This window comes from Neoarius graeffei, chromosome 15 (assembly GCF_027579695.1).
Source record: "Neoarius graeffei isolate fNeoGra1 chromosome 15, fNeoGra1.pri, whole genome shotgun sequence".
Taxonomy (NCBI): domain Eukaryota; kingdom Metazoa; phylum Chordata; class Actinopteri; order Siluriformes; family Ariidae; genus Neoarius; species Neoarius graeffei.
The window spans coordinates 13,095,047-13,112,892 of NC_083583.1; the positions used below are offsets into that span (position 1 = coordinate 13,095,047).

General features: G+C 40.8%; 1 protein-coding gene across 2 annotated transcripts in view; it reads left to right on the forward strand.

Moving 5' to 3' along the window:
- LOC132899179 (heterogeneous nuclear ribonucleoprotein L-like) overlaps window positions 1-17,846 on the forward strand; it is a 242,033-nt gene that overhangs the window by 182,066 nt on the left and 42,121 nt on the right. For both annotated transcript variants that reach the window (XM_060940878.1, XM_060940879.1), the window contains exons 4-6: window positions 342-427; window positions 9,386-9,482; window positions 9,626-9,698. In XM_060940878.1, the coding sequence (XP_060796861.1) occupies window positions 342-427; window positions 9,386-9,482; window positions 9,626-9,698 (256 nt within the window). The remainder of the gene's footprint in view (window positions 1-341; window positions 428-9,385; window positions 9,483-9,625; window positions 9,699-17,846) is intronic.

Sequence of the window (17,846 nt, forward strand, 5' to 3'; positions counted from 1 at the left end):
TCATCATTACGCGAGTTCCGGCTTCAGGAGCCGCCAGCCGAACCCCCTGCAGGTCTCTCGTATAGATCAGTGTCCTGAACAGACACAATCAAGACTCGAGAATAGGCCCTGCTGTACTGCTAGGTTAAGTGGTGTGGAGCGTTCGGTGGAAATAGATCTGCATATAAAAAGGCACCAGGCTCGATTAATAAGCTGATGAGATGCTTTGATGTTCTGAATCCAGTGCAATTTATTTCTACTCACGGCGCACTGGTGTGTGATTTGTGGAAGCGCTCTTTGGAGATGATTATGTATCAAGTGCTTCTGTCTGAATCGAGACGCTCTTCTGTTTCATGTTACAGGATGTTTTATACACAGTGTGCAACCCTATCGGCAACGTGCTGCGCATCGTCATCTTCAAGCGCAACGGAATTCAGGCCATGGTGGAATATCCTTCCTGGAAAGAGGCGCACGGGAGGATCTCAAAATCTGAAAATCTAGCATGTATATAAAATGTGGACGTCTATTGACACACTTATTGACCAGCCCTTGCACTTAGACAGACATCATCTTATTAGATAAGATTCAACGTGACTGTTATTGTATAAGTACTAGGACAGTGAAATGTAGTTATGATCACATGCAGCTCCTAGTTTCATTCGCATGAGTTCTGGAAAGTCAAGTCATGTAGAAACCAACCTGTAAAAAAATATAGCTAACATGACCTAAGCAAGTGCTTTCACACTTGGCATCTATCTATCTATCTATCTATCTATCTATCTATCTATCTATCTATCTATCTATCTATTAGATTAGATTAGATTAGATTAGATTAGATTAGATTAGATTAGATTAGATTCACTTTATTCATCCCACATTGGGGAAATTCACGTGTTACAGTAGCAAAAAAATGTCAAACAGATAAGAAATAAAACTGAAATAAAAATTAGACAAACGAAGGATTAAATACAGAGGGCTATTTGCATTATCTACCGTGAAAAAGTATAGAAAAATTGCCTTATTGAGAGGCTCGGAAAAATTGCACATTACAGGTAGACTCTGTATATATACACACATATATACATAAATTATATATATATATATATATATATATATATATATATATATATATATAAGTATGCATAAAAATAGTTTAAGGCCTATATTATGGCACATAAAAATTGCATCGATGAGAGATGGCAGAGGTAGTAGTGGTGAAGTAGTGCAAATTAAACGACAAACAGGTTATTGGTGCTACGTTACAAGTTGTGGATGTTATGCAGTCTGACAGCAGTAAGTATGAATCATCTATCTATCTATCTATCTATCTGTCTGTCTGTCTGTCTGTCTGTCTGTCTGTCTGTCTATCTATCTATCTATCTATCTATCTATCTATCAGATTAGATTAGATTAGATTAGATTAGATTAGATTAGGTTAGATTAGATTAGATTAGATTCACTTCATTCATCCCACATCGGGGAAATTCACGCGTTACAGTAGCAAAAAAATGTCAAACAGATAAGAAATAAAACTGAAATAAAAATTAGACAAACGAAGGATTAAATACAGAGGGCTATTTGCATTATCTACCGTGAAAAAGTATAGAAAAATTGCCTTATTGAGAGGCTCGGAAAAATTGCACATTACAGGTAGACTGTATATATACACACATATATACATAAATTATATATATATATATATATATATATATATATATATATATATATATGCATAAAAATAGTTTAAGGCCTATATTATTGCACATAAAAATTGCATCGATGAGAGATGGCAGAGGTAGTAGTGGTGAAGTAGTGCAAATTAAACGACAAACAGGTTATTGGTGCTACGTTACAAGTTGTGGATGTTATACAGTCTGACAGCAGTAAGTATGAATCATCTATCTATCTATCTATCTATCTATCTATCTATCTATCTATCTATCTATCTATCTATCTATCTCAGAACAGTGCTGCCCAAAGCAGCTACCCAGTTGTTGTTGTTGTTTTTTTAGAACCAAAAAATGCGTCACACGACCTATAGCACTCTTTCTAGTCCTAGCTAATACTCGACTAATTAACTAACCTCGCTTGCAATCTAGCAAGTTTATCTTTAAAGGACATGGGACATGAAACATAAATGCACGCTATATCAGTTTCTTTCCATTAAAAATATGAAATAATTGCATCAACAAATACAAAATTATCTATTAAATTCAGCAAAATCGTTATATTCGTGATGATTATATGGCATTTCTGCTCGAGCTCCGATATGCATATTTTACAACCGGAAGAGCCGCTGTCACGTGATCATACGTCACAAAAACTTTCGGGTACAGCACAAGTGGGTAGATGAATATGGAGAAGTGTGAATCGTGATGATGACGAATGCGACAAAATAGTTTTTGTGTCTTGGATGACAAGAAAATTGTTTCGTTTTTAGAGTGTTTAACGTACATTGAACATCATGGTGTATTGCGACCTGCCAGTCAGTCAGACGCGCTGTTACTCCTGTTAGCAATGTAGCTAGGCTCAGCATGGCCAATGGTATTTTTTGGGGCTGTATTTAGATGCGACCAAACTCTTCCGCGTTTTTCCTGTTTACATAGGTTTATATGACCAGTGACATGAAACAAAGTTCAGTTACACAAATTGAAACGTGGCGATTTTCTATGCTATGGAAAGTCCGCACTATAATGACAGGCGTACTAACACCTTCTGCGCGCTTCGGCAGCGCATTGATACCTTCACTCGGAGTTGTACCATTATTTTTTAGACAGGGCGGACGGACCAGGGCATTCGCCCGCCTGGCCATGCCCGACGAGGAGCGCTCTCGGCCGGCTTGGGAGGCAGACGGCAGCCCCTCCTGGAAGTGTGGTTTTACCATGGGCCTCATGCGGTAAGGATTAGTATTATAATTTTGGGTGTATCAATTATTGATTATCATAATCCTGACTCGTTTCGCCATTTTGAATGTTTTCATCTCGGACTCTGGAAGCATTGTATCTCAATCAATCTCGAAAAATATCAGCAAAAAAAAAACTAGCTTGCAACGGACTTTAGCTAGATCTATGATGAACTTTCAATGTATGATACAAAAATAATACTTCTTTCAACAGATCATTAGCCTTTGAGCAGAATTGTTTTTAACTTACCAGGAAGTGTTATCCAGCCGACTGCTTTCAGTTTCATGGGGATTGAATGAACTCTCACTCTCAGAATCATCTGACCCGTCAGAGTAAAGACAAGATCTATGTTCATGTGAATTTCCAGCTATCGGTTCGAATTGATAGGGTCTAACTTCACATCTCTGTGAAACATCGGGAATATCACTGTCGATGGTGTCCATTTCGGTAACCTGTTTACATTAGATTCCCAAGCGCTGGCTCCTTGGAAAGTTTTTGTGACGTCACGGGTCACGTGACCACCTAGCTCATTAACGAATCCTTGTTTTACGCTGATGTATAAAAAAGTTGAATAATGTGATGATTTTCACATTTTTGACGCCCTGCAGTGATTTAGATGGCATTTCTTATGTCCTTTATACATAATTATACCCAGAAAAAAAATCCATGTCCCATGTCCTTTAAGTGATGAATATTTTTCAACATGAGAAGATAAACTTCATATCTTCATACCACCGTGTAAATTTTTTTTATATTATATGGACACATCCACAAAAAAAAAGCAAGTTAATCAAAACAGTTTTAATTTTGAACGTCTAGTCAGCAGGAAAACACTGGGAGTGACGTCAACAGAGTGAAATACCGGGACTTATTATCCATACAGGACACTTTTTCCATGGAATAAAAACGTGTTCTGTTCCCTTCTAGCGGGTTTCATTCATTTGGTTCGATAGCATGCAATATTGTTAGCGTATCGCTTATCCTACGTGTATTACGTCACTCTGCCCAGTGGAGAATGAGCGTTGAATATGGTTTACGATATTGCATGGTTGTCAAGACAACACGATGTCACACATCGTAGACGTAAAACTTCCTCGCTAGCATGCGACTGTGACAATTTGTAAACAAACCTGGCCGCCAGGATTTGCTTCGTTAAATACGGAAGATTTTGAAAGACAAAGACACGTCGAACACCTGAAAGAAGTGTGTATGTAGTATAATAATAATAATAATAATACTGGCTGCCTTTTTTCGTGGTATATCAGATATATTCCATCCAGCTACTCGTATTCGACTCGTTCAATATCATGCTAGCTGAATGGAATATATCTGATAGACCACTCAACGCCAGCCAATATTATTTAAATATGTCACTCAGATCCGCGATGTATTTCATATGAAAAATACACATTTTTCAACACGAGAAGATAAACTTCAGATCTTCAAGCCATCGTGTGATTTTCATTTTATTATATAGACACAGTCACAAAAAAAAAAGTACCCAAATTCATCAAAACAATTCATCAACTCCCTTGCGAGTAACACATAGAGATTTACGTCACGGTTTTGGTTCTCCGTGTCCCGGATGGAGCTCGTATGAACAATACAAGTGGCATATTTCCCAGTAGACCATTCATGTCCATATACTATATCAGGGCTTTTCAAAGTGTGGGGCGCGCCCCCCCGGGGGGCGCCAGAGTTCTTCGGGGGGGGGCAACGTGAGAGACAAAATGGATCGATTTTTAGTACCTAAAGCTACAGTGAGTGAGGAGATAAAGTCTGGGCCAAGCAAAAAAACAGAGCCTCCAGGATGTTGCGATTTGCAACTTCAGCGCAAATTCAACCAATCCCGGCGAATTCAGGGCGGTGTTGCAATTATATCCAATCACCACAACTTTCCCGCAAATTTGACCAATCATTGGCGTCGTCTTGAGGTGACGTCGACAAACTACCTTCCGCCTTACTTCCGTGTGTTCAAGAGAAGCAGCATGCGTGTGTTATGTTTACAGTGAAGCACTGTGTGCACTTTATTTTTTTTTTACTTAATACAAGAAATTAATGGATGCCAACGTTTTTGCCAAAATGGTATTTTATTTTCCATTGTTTAGGCAGCTTCAGCATCATACTGTGAGATTCTGTTCAAATTTTTTTTCTTCTATGAAGCCTGAGCCATTTATTTTATTAGTTTATAATTATTGTTAATTTAGTCTTCAGGAGAGACTGCCTGCACACAGTACTAGTATTAATAGTTTTTTTCTTATATGAAAGCTGAGGCATTTATATTATATTTGAAGGTAACTTCTTGTTGTGCTGTGAGGTTCTCTGCACTTTAACTTTTGAACCAACAGGTGCATTTGGATAAGTAAAGCCTATTTTTCTGCATTTTTGTAGTCCTGGTAATCTTTTATATTGGTAAAGTTGTTTATAGGACCATTTCTCAGTGTCTTTGTTTTTTTAATCAATAGTTTTTTAGTAATAACTTAATATTTAACATATCACTCAATTTTAATCACAAAAAGAGAAAATTGCAACAATTTCTCGCAACTTTCACTTCCTCCCGCAGTGTAATCGCAACAAAAACCTAAAAAACACCGCAACTTTCATCGCAATTTTTTTTGGAAAACCCCCCGCAACATCAGACATTTTAGCCCGCAACAATCACAAAAAAGGCCCGCGGAATCCTGGGGGACTGGAAAAAGCAGGAAGTATGACCACGATTATTTAAAGTTTGGATTTTCATGGACTGGATCTGAAGATGCTCCACTGCCACAGTGTGTTGTCTGCCAAGAGGTGCTAGCTAACGATGCTATGAGATGTTTAAAATGTGTAAAACAAGATGTTTTAAAAAGCACAGATGTTTAAAATGTGAAAAAGAAAAAAATAATGTGTACAACAACCTTTTTTTAAAAATACGAATGGAACATTAAGTATAGCAACAACAAAAATTGTAAGGGGGGGGGCGCGGTTGTTTATTTGCTCTCCGAGGGGGGGCTGACTCTCCCACACTTTGAAAACCCCTGTACTATATAATTTGATGCTGTTCCACTGCACTCGTTGTGATATCATGTTGTTTTGGCACGTCTCATCCCCATAAAATTCCTGTGAAACAGCCTTATTGAAAAATCTCCGACATGGGTGGAGACCCCAGGGTTCAAACCAAAGTTACGCCCTTGGTATCATTACAGTCTCAATTCAGATTCTGGACCACCAAAAGTCTAGAACCAGCCCTGTGTACATTTATCGAGGGCAACACACACAACACGCCAAAGCCTGACACTGATAAGCTGCTCGGCTTCACTGGGAGACAACTTTTGCTGAGGGAGGGAGAAAAAAAAGCCCTCATCAACACGATGCTTCTCCTCATCTGTGTCTCATGTAAGTAGGTTACTCATCAAAAGTGCACTCTCTGATTTTGCTCTAATTTACACAGCAGCTTCAAAAGTTGCTCAGTAAAGTTGAGCATTCGGGTGGATATTACATAGTGAAGATCCTGTGCTATTTGAGCTTTATTAGTGGCTCTGCTGCTGCAGTCTATATCCAGCATTCCCGTATTACCGCCCATCAAACGAGACAAAAGCCAGAAGGGACTTCAGTATTGCACGTGTAGACATTTCGCTTGGCTTTGCCTTCATGATTGCTAATATGCGTCTCTGAACAGTAGCTTGAACATATGGACTTGCAAAATGTTTAGACAGCTAGCCTTGGCTTTGGCTTTGCAACCCACATTGTTGTCTCTGGATTATTGTCCCCCGCATATGTTTACTCACAGATTTGAGCTTGTGATCAGAGTCAAATGTTCTTTCTCTGATCTTGCCAGACATGTTGTTAAACTTTCATATTAGATGTTTTACATGCGTCTGTCAGGGTTCTAACTAGACCAAAATATCAGCCTCATAGCACCAGTCATAATGGCTGGGGGTTCGGGGGCTGCTTTAGGCTCCCAGAAGCTCACGGGTTCTACATGCTCGGAGATGCAGTCTAGTGCATTTCCTGGCACGTGCAGGCCTCTCTGAAACTCACTCTTCTTTTGGTCAAATTAATGAGGTTTTTTTTTTGGCCAAAAGTTGCTGTGATTGTTTTTGATTGAAGACTTATTATAATTAATATTCAGCTACAGTGCTGAGCGTAAATGAGTGCACCCCCTTTGAAAAGTAACATCTTAAACAATATCTCAATGAACACAACAATTTCCAAAATGTTGACAAGACAAAGTTTAATATAACATCTGTTTAACTTATAACGTGAAAGTAAGGTTAATAATATAACTTAGATTCAGTTTTACTCAAATTAGGGTGGTGCAAAAATGAGTACACCCCACAACAAAAACTACTACATCTAGTACTTTGTATGGCCTCCATGATTTTTAATGACAGCGCCAAGTCTTCTAGGCATGGAATGAACAAGTTGGCGACATTTTGCAACATCAATCTTTTTCCATTCTTCAACAACGACCTCTTTTAGTGACTGGATGCTGGATGGAGAGTGATGCTCAAATTATCTCTTCAGAATTCCCCATAGGTGTTCGATTGGGTTCAGATCAGGAGACGTACTTGGCCACTGAATCACTTTCACCCTGTTCTTCTTCAGAAATCCAACAGCGGCCTTAGATGTGTGTTTAGTCATGTTGGAAAAGTGCACGACGACCAAGGGCATGGAGTGATGGTAGCATCTTCTCTTTCAGTATAGAGCAATACATCTGTGAATTCATGATGCCATCAATGAAATGCAGCTCCCCGACACCAGCAGCACTCATGCAGCCCCACATAAGGACACTGCCACCACCATGTTTCACTGTAGGCACCAGGCATTTTTCTTTGTATTCCTCACCTTTGCGACGCCATACAGTTTTGAAGCCATCAGTTCCAAAAACATTTATCTTGGTCTCATCACTCCAGAGTATAGAGTCCCAGTAGTCTTCATCTTTGTCAGCATGGACCCTGGCAAACTCTCGGCGAGCTTTTTTGTGCCTGGGCTTTAGGAGAGGCTTCTTTCGTGGACGGCATCCACGCATACCATTCCTCTGCAGTGTACGCCGTATTGTGTCACGGGAAATAGTCACCCCAGTTTGGCTTTCTGCTTCTTTAGATAACTGCAGTGAACTCGCATGCCGATTTTCTTCAACCCTTCTCATCAGAAGACGCTCCTGTCGAGGTGTTAACTTCCGTGGACGACCTGGACGTCTCTGTGAGACGGTTGCAGTTCCATCTTTCGTAAATTTTTGTACCACTTTTGCTACAGTATTCTGACTGATAAGTAAAGCTTTGCTGATCTTCTTGTAGCCTTCACCTTTGTGGTGTAAAGAAATTATTTTCTTTGGGGAATTCTGAAGAGACAAGTTGAGCATCACTCTCCATCCAGCATCCAGTCACTAAAAGAGGTCGTTGTTGAAGAATGGAAAAAGATTGATGTTGCAAAATGTCGCCAACTTGTTCATTCCATGCCTAGAAGACTTGGCGCTGTCATTAAAAATCATGGAGGCCATACAAAGTACTAGATGTAGGAGTTTTTGTTGTGGGGTGTACTCATTTTTGCACCACCCTAATTTGAGTAAAACTGAAAAATGTGTAATCTAAGTTTATATTATTAACCTTACTTTCCCGTTATAAGTTAAACAGATGTTATATTAAACTTTGTCTTGTCAACATTTTGGAAATTGTTTGTGTTCATTGAGATATTGTTTAAAATGTTACTTTTCAAAGGGGGTGCACTCATTTACGCTGAGCACTGTAGATGCCACACTACCATTGGCAAACATGTAATTTTGACATTTTCTAGAAAGCTTTCAACTGGGTATATTATGAGATTATGCAGTTACTGCACAAAAAAGGTGTCTATTTTTTTTTAAACTGCCTTTCAAATGGAGAGGCAGATACATATTTAACAGTTATTCCACAAAACTGAGTCGTACATGAGCTGATAGCCGACGAGGCGCGTAGTGCCGTGTTGGTTATAAGCCACGTACGATGAGATTGAGTGGAATAACTGCTTTATTCCATTCACATTCACTGGATTTTGAGAAACAGAGACTTTTTATTTTTATTTTTTGCAAATTCGATAAATAAAAACTTTATCCAAAATGTCTGACAAAATAATTTCCGTTTAGAATGTAAACAAACCGGCGAAATGACAGTAGCGATTTGTGAAAAATGCTATAATAATAATAATAATTCTTGAAAAAATGAAAAAGATGCGTTCTTACCATCAAATACTTTTATTCCATATTTTGTTGCTTTTTTGGGTATTTTTTTAGGTTTTGTTTTCGAGTAGTTTTTATTTCATCCTCAGTTAGTTCAGCAACACGCTCCGCCATTTTATTTTTCTCTACTCACGGTATATGAGCTGATATCCTAGTAGTAGAGTAGCCAATCAGAGCGCGCGATTGCTCATATCCAGTGAATGTAGATAGTTACAAGTTCATGCCTGGTTTTTGTCAGGATTGAGTCCTAAATGCTCAAATGCCTGCAGTGCCTTGTTATGATTTTCCTTGACTGGCTGTCCTCCACATTTGAATCGGTCCAGAATGCCCAGAAGGCCAAAGCGGCCCTCAACGGAGCCGACATATACGCCGGCTGCTGCACACTGAAAATCGAGTACGCTCGGGTAAATCTGCAGCGCTCTCACACACACACACACACATACTCCTGCACACACTTACACACAGTCACACACATACACACACCCACCGGTGGAGCCTAACACACATGCACTGCCGCTGTGCTTTCTCTCTCCCTCCCTCATTTTAGCCCTCACGCCTCAACGTCATCAGAAACGATAACGACAGTTGGGACTACACCAAACCCTTTTTGGTCAGACGAGGTAAGAAACTGGTCTGAAAGTGTGTGTGTGTGTGTGTGTGTGTGTGTGTGTGTGTGTGTGTGTGTGTGTAAATGTATGACCATATCTGCTTATTGACACTGTGTTCCCCTCTATATTATGTCTTATTCATGTTTCTGTCTGCATGCGTGTTCTGAAAGTTCGTTCAATATTGTCATTTTTTTTCCCTGGGGTTATGAACGGTACGATATGAGAGACAGAAAGCTCTGTGTGTTCTGCAATAACATCCTTTCAGCTGGAAGCACATTTACATTTTTGTTTATTTCCTTTGGGAGATGCTTTCATCAGAGGCAAATTTCATGTGAGGCACTATACATACCAAGCATGGTCAGTGAGCTGGCAATGATACAAGAGCTGTAGAGGAAAATATCCACCAGTTGATTAAAGGCACATAGTAGATACAGAGAGAGTCACATTCACATGGACTGGAGTAAAATAAATATGAGGAATGTAGTTTAAAGGAACAGTCCACCATACTTCCATAATGAAATATGCTCTTATCTGAATTGAGACGAGCTGCTCCGTACCTCTCCGAGCTTTGCGCGACCTCCCCGTCAGTCAGACACAGTCAGACGCGCTGTCACTCCTGTTAGCAATGTAGCTAGGCTCAGTATGGCCAATGGTATTTTTTGGGGCTGTAGTTAGATGCGACCAAACTCTTCCGCGTTTTTCCTGTTTACATAGGTTTATATGACCAGTGATATGAAACAAGTTCAGTTACACAAATTGAAACGTGGCGATTTTCTATGCTATGGAAAGTCCGCACTATAATGACAGGCGTACTAACACCTTCTGCACGCTTCGACAGCGCATTGATACGGAGCTCAGATATCAATGCGCTGCCGAAGCGCGCAGAAGGTGTTAGTACGCCTGTCATTATAGTGCGGACTTTCCATAGCATAGAAAATCGCTACGTTTCAATTTTTTTAACTGAACTTGTTTCATATCACTGGTCATATAAACCTATGTAAACAGGAAAAATGTGGAAGAGTTTGGTCGCATCTAACTACAGCCCCAAAAAATACCATTGGCCATACTGAGCCTAGCTACATTGCTAACAGGAGTGACGGCGCGTCTGACTGCGTCTGACTGACTGGGAGGTCGCGCAAAGCTCGGAGAGGTACGGAGCAGCTCGTCTCAATTCAGATAAGAGCATATTTCATTATGGAAGTACGGTGGACTGCTCCTTTAAAGCACTAGTACAATGGTGTTACATAATAATAGTTTTTATCATTTCAGGGTGTAATCATTTCCACACAAAACATCATTAGCGGTATTCCAGAGTTGCCATATCATACTTATCATGCATTCCAGCGTGATCATAAATGGAAGAAGATACCATAGATTTCAGGCCAGTATGGAAGTGACTCAGAATCGAATTTGTCCTGACTCTCTTTATTTGGAACAACTGTTTGGATAGCCAATGAGTATTCTTATACAACAGGCCAGAAGGTTTGCCTAATCATAACATTCGTTACTAGGCTAATGACGCTAACAAGTAATGGGAGTTCATTCATTCATTCATTCATTCATTCATTCATGTTTAGTTACCAATTTATCCGGGATAGCAGTGGCGAACCATTACTATTAGAGCTGGGACTTGAGCTCAGCCAAAACTTAGCCAGACACACCAAAAAAGCAACAGGGCAAAGGATTTTGCAAAGGATTAGCGGCAGGCTGCCAGGTCGCTCCGTTGTGCGTAGCTGTCAATGTTGATTTTAAAAGTAACTCAGTAAATTACACAGGGAAATTTTTTAAGCATGAGTGAAAAATACTGTGGCAAGCGTGCAGCGTGGAAGAAGAGTCTGGAAACAGAAATCTTAGTTTCTCGGTCGTTAGCCTGTGCTACTTGCTCTTGATAGCACTGGCTTGACCGCTTTCTTCGCATTCGCTAACACTACTGATGAACGCTACACCGGCTGGAAGGTGACTTCACTGCTGCACTGATGGCGCTGACTCGCGGTTAAGCTCGCGTTGGCCTTCGAGAAGGCCGAGGGCAATACATTTTTGGTCCCTCCTACTATAAATCAAAATCTGATTGGTTAATTCATCTGTCACTTCCGACATAAACATACACTGCCATGGCCTTCTGTCCCAGCAATGAAGTCCGAACCAATGAGTGAGCAGCTCTACAGTAAACTCTTCTCAGCCTAGAGACAACAAACAAAAAATCTCATTGGATAACTCAATTTAAACGTTTTCAGGACAGTAACCCTTTCATTTCTGAAGCAAATTTGATAGAAAATGAGGCCAAATTAGAAATAGAAGGGAATAATTGTAATGAAATTATGAAATCATGAAAGCAATTAAAGAATGAAAGAAATTAAATATAACATTTGAAATGCTGATATGTTTGGGCCTTCTCTGAAGGCCTAGAATTCTCTGACGGTTCCGCTCTGCAGGATAGGCTGTGGAATCTACCCTAGGAACACTTGGCATGAAGTGAGAATACAGTACTTCAGCAGCTCTGAAAGGCATCCATTTCCAGACCTGGAAAAGATTCAAATTTCAGAGGATGTGCTGGAGGAAGTATAAATAATTGGTTGGCAAAAACAAACTCAAGACACCGAATGTGCGATGTAGTTAATGATCTTTAAAAATACCAAGAAAAGCAAAAATAGAACGAATGGGAATTTGGAAAAAGGCTGAAAAGGTCAAAAAGTGCAAGAACCCTGAGTAATTGAGCTGTGAATCGCCAGGGAGTTGAGTCACGTATTCTGACAGATTTTTTTCTCACAATCTTGATGATATATCGATCAAATCTGTAAAATCAGTATAATCACCTGAATATTACAGACTCTGAAGGTTATCTGTTCTGACCTTGATTATAGTAACAACAAGGAGTCAAGCTTGATAGTGATATAGTGTTGAGCTGAAGGAATTGCTGGCACGACAAGAAGCTTTGTCCCTTGTAGGTTGAGCCGGAGATGGCAATCCGTCATCCAAGCGGAGATGTCTGTGAGGCATGCTGAAACCAGTATGTCCTACTTAAAGAAGGACAGGTCGAGTAGACCTTTGTCAGCTTAGCCTGCAGAAGAGGAATATTACTTTCTTTGTCCTCCTTTACTTCTTTTCTTCTTTTGTGGCTTTTAAGACTTTAGAGTACACAACCCTTTGGAAAAAGTATCCAAAGGGTTCTTTGGATATTTGGAATACACAGTAACTTTAAAGGAACAGGCCATCGTACTTCCATAATGAAATATGCTCTCATCTGAATTGAGACGAGCTGCTCCGTACCTCTCCGAGCTTTGCGCGACCTCCCAGTCAGTCAGACGCAGTCAGACGTGCTGTCACTCCTGTTAGCAATGTAGCTAGGCTCAGCATGGCCAATGGTATTTTTTGGGGCTGTAGTTAGATGCGACCAAACTCTTCCGCGTTTTTCCTGTTTACATAGGTTTATATGACCAGTGATATGAAACAAGTTCAGTTACACAAATTGAAACGTGGCGATTTTCTATGCTATGGAAAGTCCGCACTATAATGACAGGCGTACTAACACCTTCTGCGCGCTTCGGCAGCGCATTGATATCTGAGCTCTGTATCAATGCGCTGCCGAAGCGCGCAGAAGGTGTTAGTACGCCTGTCATTATAGTGCAGACTTTCCATAGCATAGAAAATCGCTACGTTTCAATTTTTTTAACTGAACTTGTTTCATATCACTGGTCATATAAACCTATGTAAACAGGAAAAACGTGGAAGAGTTTGGTCGCATCTAACTACAGCCCCAAAAAATACCATTGGCCATACTGAGCCTAGCTACATTGCTAACAGGAGTGACAGTGCGTCTGACTGACTGGGAGGTCGCGCAAAGCTCGGAGAGGTACGAAGCAGCTCGTCTCAATTCAGATAAGAGCATATTTCATTATGGAAGTACGGTGGACTGTTCCTTTAAACTGGTGCTAACTCTCTGTTGTAGACTTATACTCAGTACCTTTGAGCGTTTCCCCCAAAGGAACAACCCCAAAACCCCTAAACTAGTGCTAACCCTCAGTTGTAGACTTGTACATAGTACTTTTAAAGGTTACACCAGAAAAAGACTCCACGAAACCTTTAAGGGTGCTACCCCTCTGTTGTATATTTCTCTGTAGTAGCTTTAAGATTTCCCCCTGAGGCACACACCAAAAACACTTACCTCTCTGCTCTAGACTTCTCGTATCTTTAAGAGTTCCATCAGAGGAACAAACCAATAAATGTTTAAGGGTGCTAACCCACTGCTGTCGACCTTTAAGAGTTTCTCCAGTGGAACAAACCAAAAAAACTTTAACTGGTGTTAACCCTCTGTTGTAGACTTTTACATAATCCTTTTAAGGGTTAGCGCCCAGTCCCACAACACCGATAACTATACCTATACCTATACCTATCTCTATAACTATGACGATACCTATGCCTGAATTTAGTTCCGGTCTGGAGCAGTCACACCACAATTATAATCCCGACTATAATGTTGGTTGGCCCTGCCACTCAGGTAAATAAATATACGTAGTTGTTGGTTTTCTGGGAAAATGTAGCGGTTGTATGCTGTTTGTGTGCACACCCAGTGCACTCAGCAGCACACAACGGCTGACAGTGACAGTGACGAAGAGCTGCTTTTGATGCTCACGTTGCACAGAAGACAAAGCTGAAAGAAAAAGAAAAGGAGAATCTGGGTGCATGATATTCCATACATCTTCGTTTTTGGCTGTATCTTCGTACCAGCTTGTGCTTTTTGTCATAAAGCATGGGATTCTTCCACACTTCTATTATCAGCTTCTCCTCCATGATGCAACAACGATGTACAAAGATGCCTGGGGAAAATAGCACGTGCTCAGACAATGTCACATGTAAACAATTACTTGATTGGTCAGATGTTTTATCGGATCAGGTCCAGACCTGGAAAAATCGCTCCAGAAGCAATCTCACCATTACGGATAAACCGAGGCCTGGGCTATAGGTATCGTTATCAGTCTGGTGTGACCACCAACCACATAAACTGCAGGGGACTGATTTATTTATAGTTATCCTTATAGTTGTACTTACCATTATAGTTATTGGTATTGTGGGACCGGGCCTTTACCCCAGACAAAGAAACCAAAAAACCTTTAAGGGAGTTAACTCTCTTTTGTAGAATTCTACATAGTGCCTTTGAGAGTTCCTCCAGAGAAACAAACCACCGAACTTTTAAGCTTGCTACCCCTGTGTTGTAGACTTTGACAGAGTATCTTTAAGAGTCCCCCAGAGAAACAAACCTAAAATGCTCTTACATATAAAAAGTGTTCCTCTGGGGTTTATTGGATAGTATAATGCTATATATAAAATGTTATAGCTTTCTATATTGGTTCTACTCAGAACCTTCTTTCATAGGGTAACTCTGTTGTAGGGTTTTATAAAAAAAAAAAACAAGCCAATAAATCCTTAATGGATCAATCAATCAATGCGGCCTCAGCCGGGCTTTACGCCTGGTAGCCCAGTCATCATGATTGTTGATGCATAATGTTAGTTCAGAGAGACTCTGAGCCTCAATGTCCCTCATTAGTATGTCTAGAAAGGTGGCTGGAGGGCGGCCCCTCCTCAGATGACCATGGGTTGGATGCCACAGCACCAGCTAACTTGCGGGAAGGTCAGGGAGGCGATAACAATGACCAACAAGGCCAAGCCTCCTGTTGCCAGTCTTGTCTGAGATACGAGGGATGTTACCATACAGCTCAGAATTGGTGACATGGTTTCTCCAGCTGACGTTAAGTACCCTACAGAGCATGTGCATGTCGGTGCCATTTAGGGATTTCCCCAATGTAGTTATGAGGGTCCAGCCCTTGCAACCATAAAGCAAAAAAGTAATGGATCTATATTTGACCATTTTTTCTAGCTAGTTAAAGCAAAACCACCACTTTAGTAGCACACCATGACAATCCTCAGGTCAAAACTCAGCAGTCTACTTAGAAATAGTGAAGGATGAGACGCTCTTTCTAGGACAACAGTGTAGATATTCTGAAAAGAGAAGACTGGGTTGGAAGAGGACTGTTTTTTGAAGGCTTGTGACACTATTGATCATCTATGCGCAATGCTTCATTGACTGTTTTACCCTCGGTGGCTTTACACCAGTCCACAGCTTCAGATACCTGAGACATGTCAGTCATCACATGTGATACAATAATGTACACACCTACGGTAAATGCATGGTCATTTGGATAAGTTAAGGGCTTGAACCCTAGAGCTGTTGGTTGTGTCCATTTCATCTTTTCATAAGGCTAAGTGGTCCCTGTGGAGTCCCTTCTACAGTGGCAGTTGGACTACTCCCAATGCCACACCACCAAAGTGTTCCCCCATTGGTTCCCAAACACCATTGGGGGAACCAAAGTATTTTTTTCGAGACATCATCTCTAGGAAGATTGTCAACCAAGACTAAAGAGCCCTTCCTCCCCATGAGACATGGTTATCCCCTGTCAGATGCCAACCTGGTATTTCTAGACCACAGGGTAACTGGGGTAAAATTAGACTACTCTGAGTCTGGCCTCTTCCCTTTGACCTGTCTGGCTTGGGTGGCCCTACCAAGAGCAATAGCTCCCGCCAGCATAGCTCTCAGGATCATCAAGACACACAAGGCCCACAACAAGGTGGTAGTCTGTGGTGATTTCCACTATATAAGCAATGAAGTCCCAGGAAAGAGCAGAGAAAATCCTGAAGTACTCCTATGAGATATTCAGCATGACCTGGCTGACAGACCTGCCATCACAGATACTCATAAATGCCTCCAAATGCACACTACTGACAGTCCATCAAGGTCTTTACATTACTGTTTGATCCTGGCTGATGCTATCAGAAGGCTGTGTGAGGGTACTGAAAACATGAAAGTGAATGGAGGAAAAGAAAACATCAATGAAAGATCAAAAAGATGGAAGAAGCATGGTGAGTGTGTAAAGAGGAGGAGGTGAGACAGTCTTGGAAACAGCAAAAATATATTGCAAGGGCATAACACTGTGATTTTCCAGCTTCTGGATGGCCGGGATCACAGCGGCACTGCTGCAGCTGCCGATATCCCCTAGTTCTCGCCATAAATAGAAGATAAACAGTGTTATCACCAGAGGGCCGGTGATGTTTAGCAATCGATTGGAGTCTCCTCGATGGGATTCGAAGGTCTGTTTGACTTTGTCCATGGCATAGCTCTGTCAGCGGTGTCCTACATTCACGTTGTCAGCCTCCATTGTTTTATTATTGAAGTGCAGAGTGGATGCTGGAATTTGAATACTAATTGAATCTTGGACTGCAGAAATATATAAAAGCATATTAATGGAGCTACCAGCAATAAAATGAACCTCTCTCTTTCTCTCTCTGTCTCATTCATTCATTCATTCATTCCTTGCTGTTTTTCTCCACCGGGGTTAAGGTATTTTAGTCAGCACTTTGTAAAATTACAAACATCATGAAGGTGTACAAGAAATGCCCCTCAGAGGCCTGAATATAATGGAACCCGTCTGGCCAAAGCATCAAGAAAAATGAATGTCAAGACCGTTTCAAAAATATATCATTCTGTTTGGTAACTTCATTTCCAGTCTGAAAACAGCCATCCTGGCAGCGTATTGATTATATTTCAATTCAGTGATTCCCATTAGAGATCTTTTAGCTCTACACCCACCTAACTGCACTTACCCGTGCCTTTTCCCCCCAACGACAAGGTCAACTGGTGCTTGACCAGATTCAGGGTTGACTTAACACAGATTAATGGTGATATTGGATGGCGAGATGGGACGGCCCAATCATTAAACAAGCTCTTGAGACAGCGGCTGTGAAAAATAGAACAATGAACTGACATTGGAATGAAAATAAGAACAGAAATAATGATCTCCAGTGCTGTATGAACAACAACAAGTCGAACAGGACCTCGATATTTGCTAAGTGAAGGTCACCTTGAGCTCTAATCCCCACCCCATCACTGTGTGGAAAATGGACCAGGGGTGCCCGCAGACTCCCAGTGCTAACCGCTCATTTTGTAGCAATTAGCATCACTCAGCATGACTTCTCCCTGTAGGCCTCCAGAGCTAAGTAGAAAGAGAACAGAAAGAAAAAGAAGGGGAGAAATGGAAAGAGAGCTGGAGCATTCCGGTCTGTTCTCCTTTAGTCTGACAATTTTGAGAAAGCCTTTGTTCCTTTGCTTGC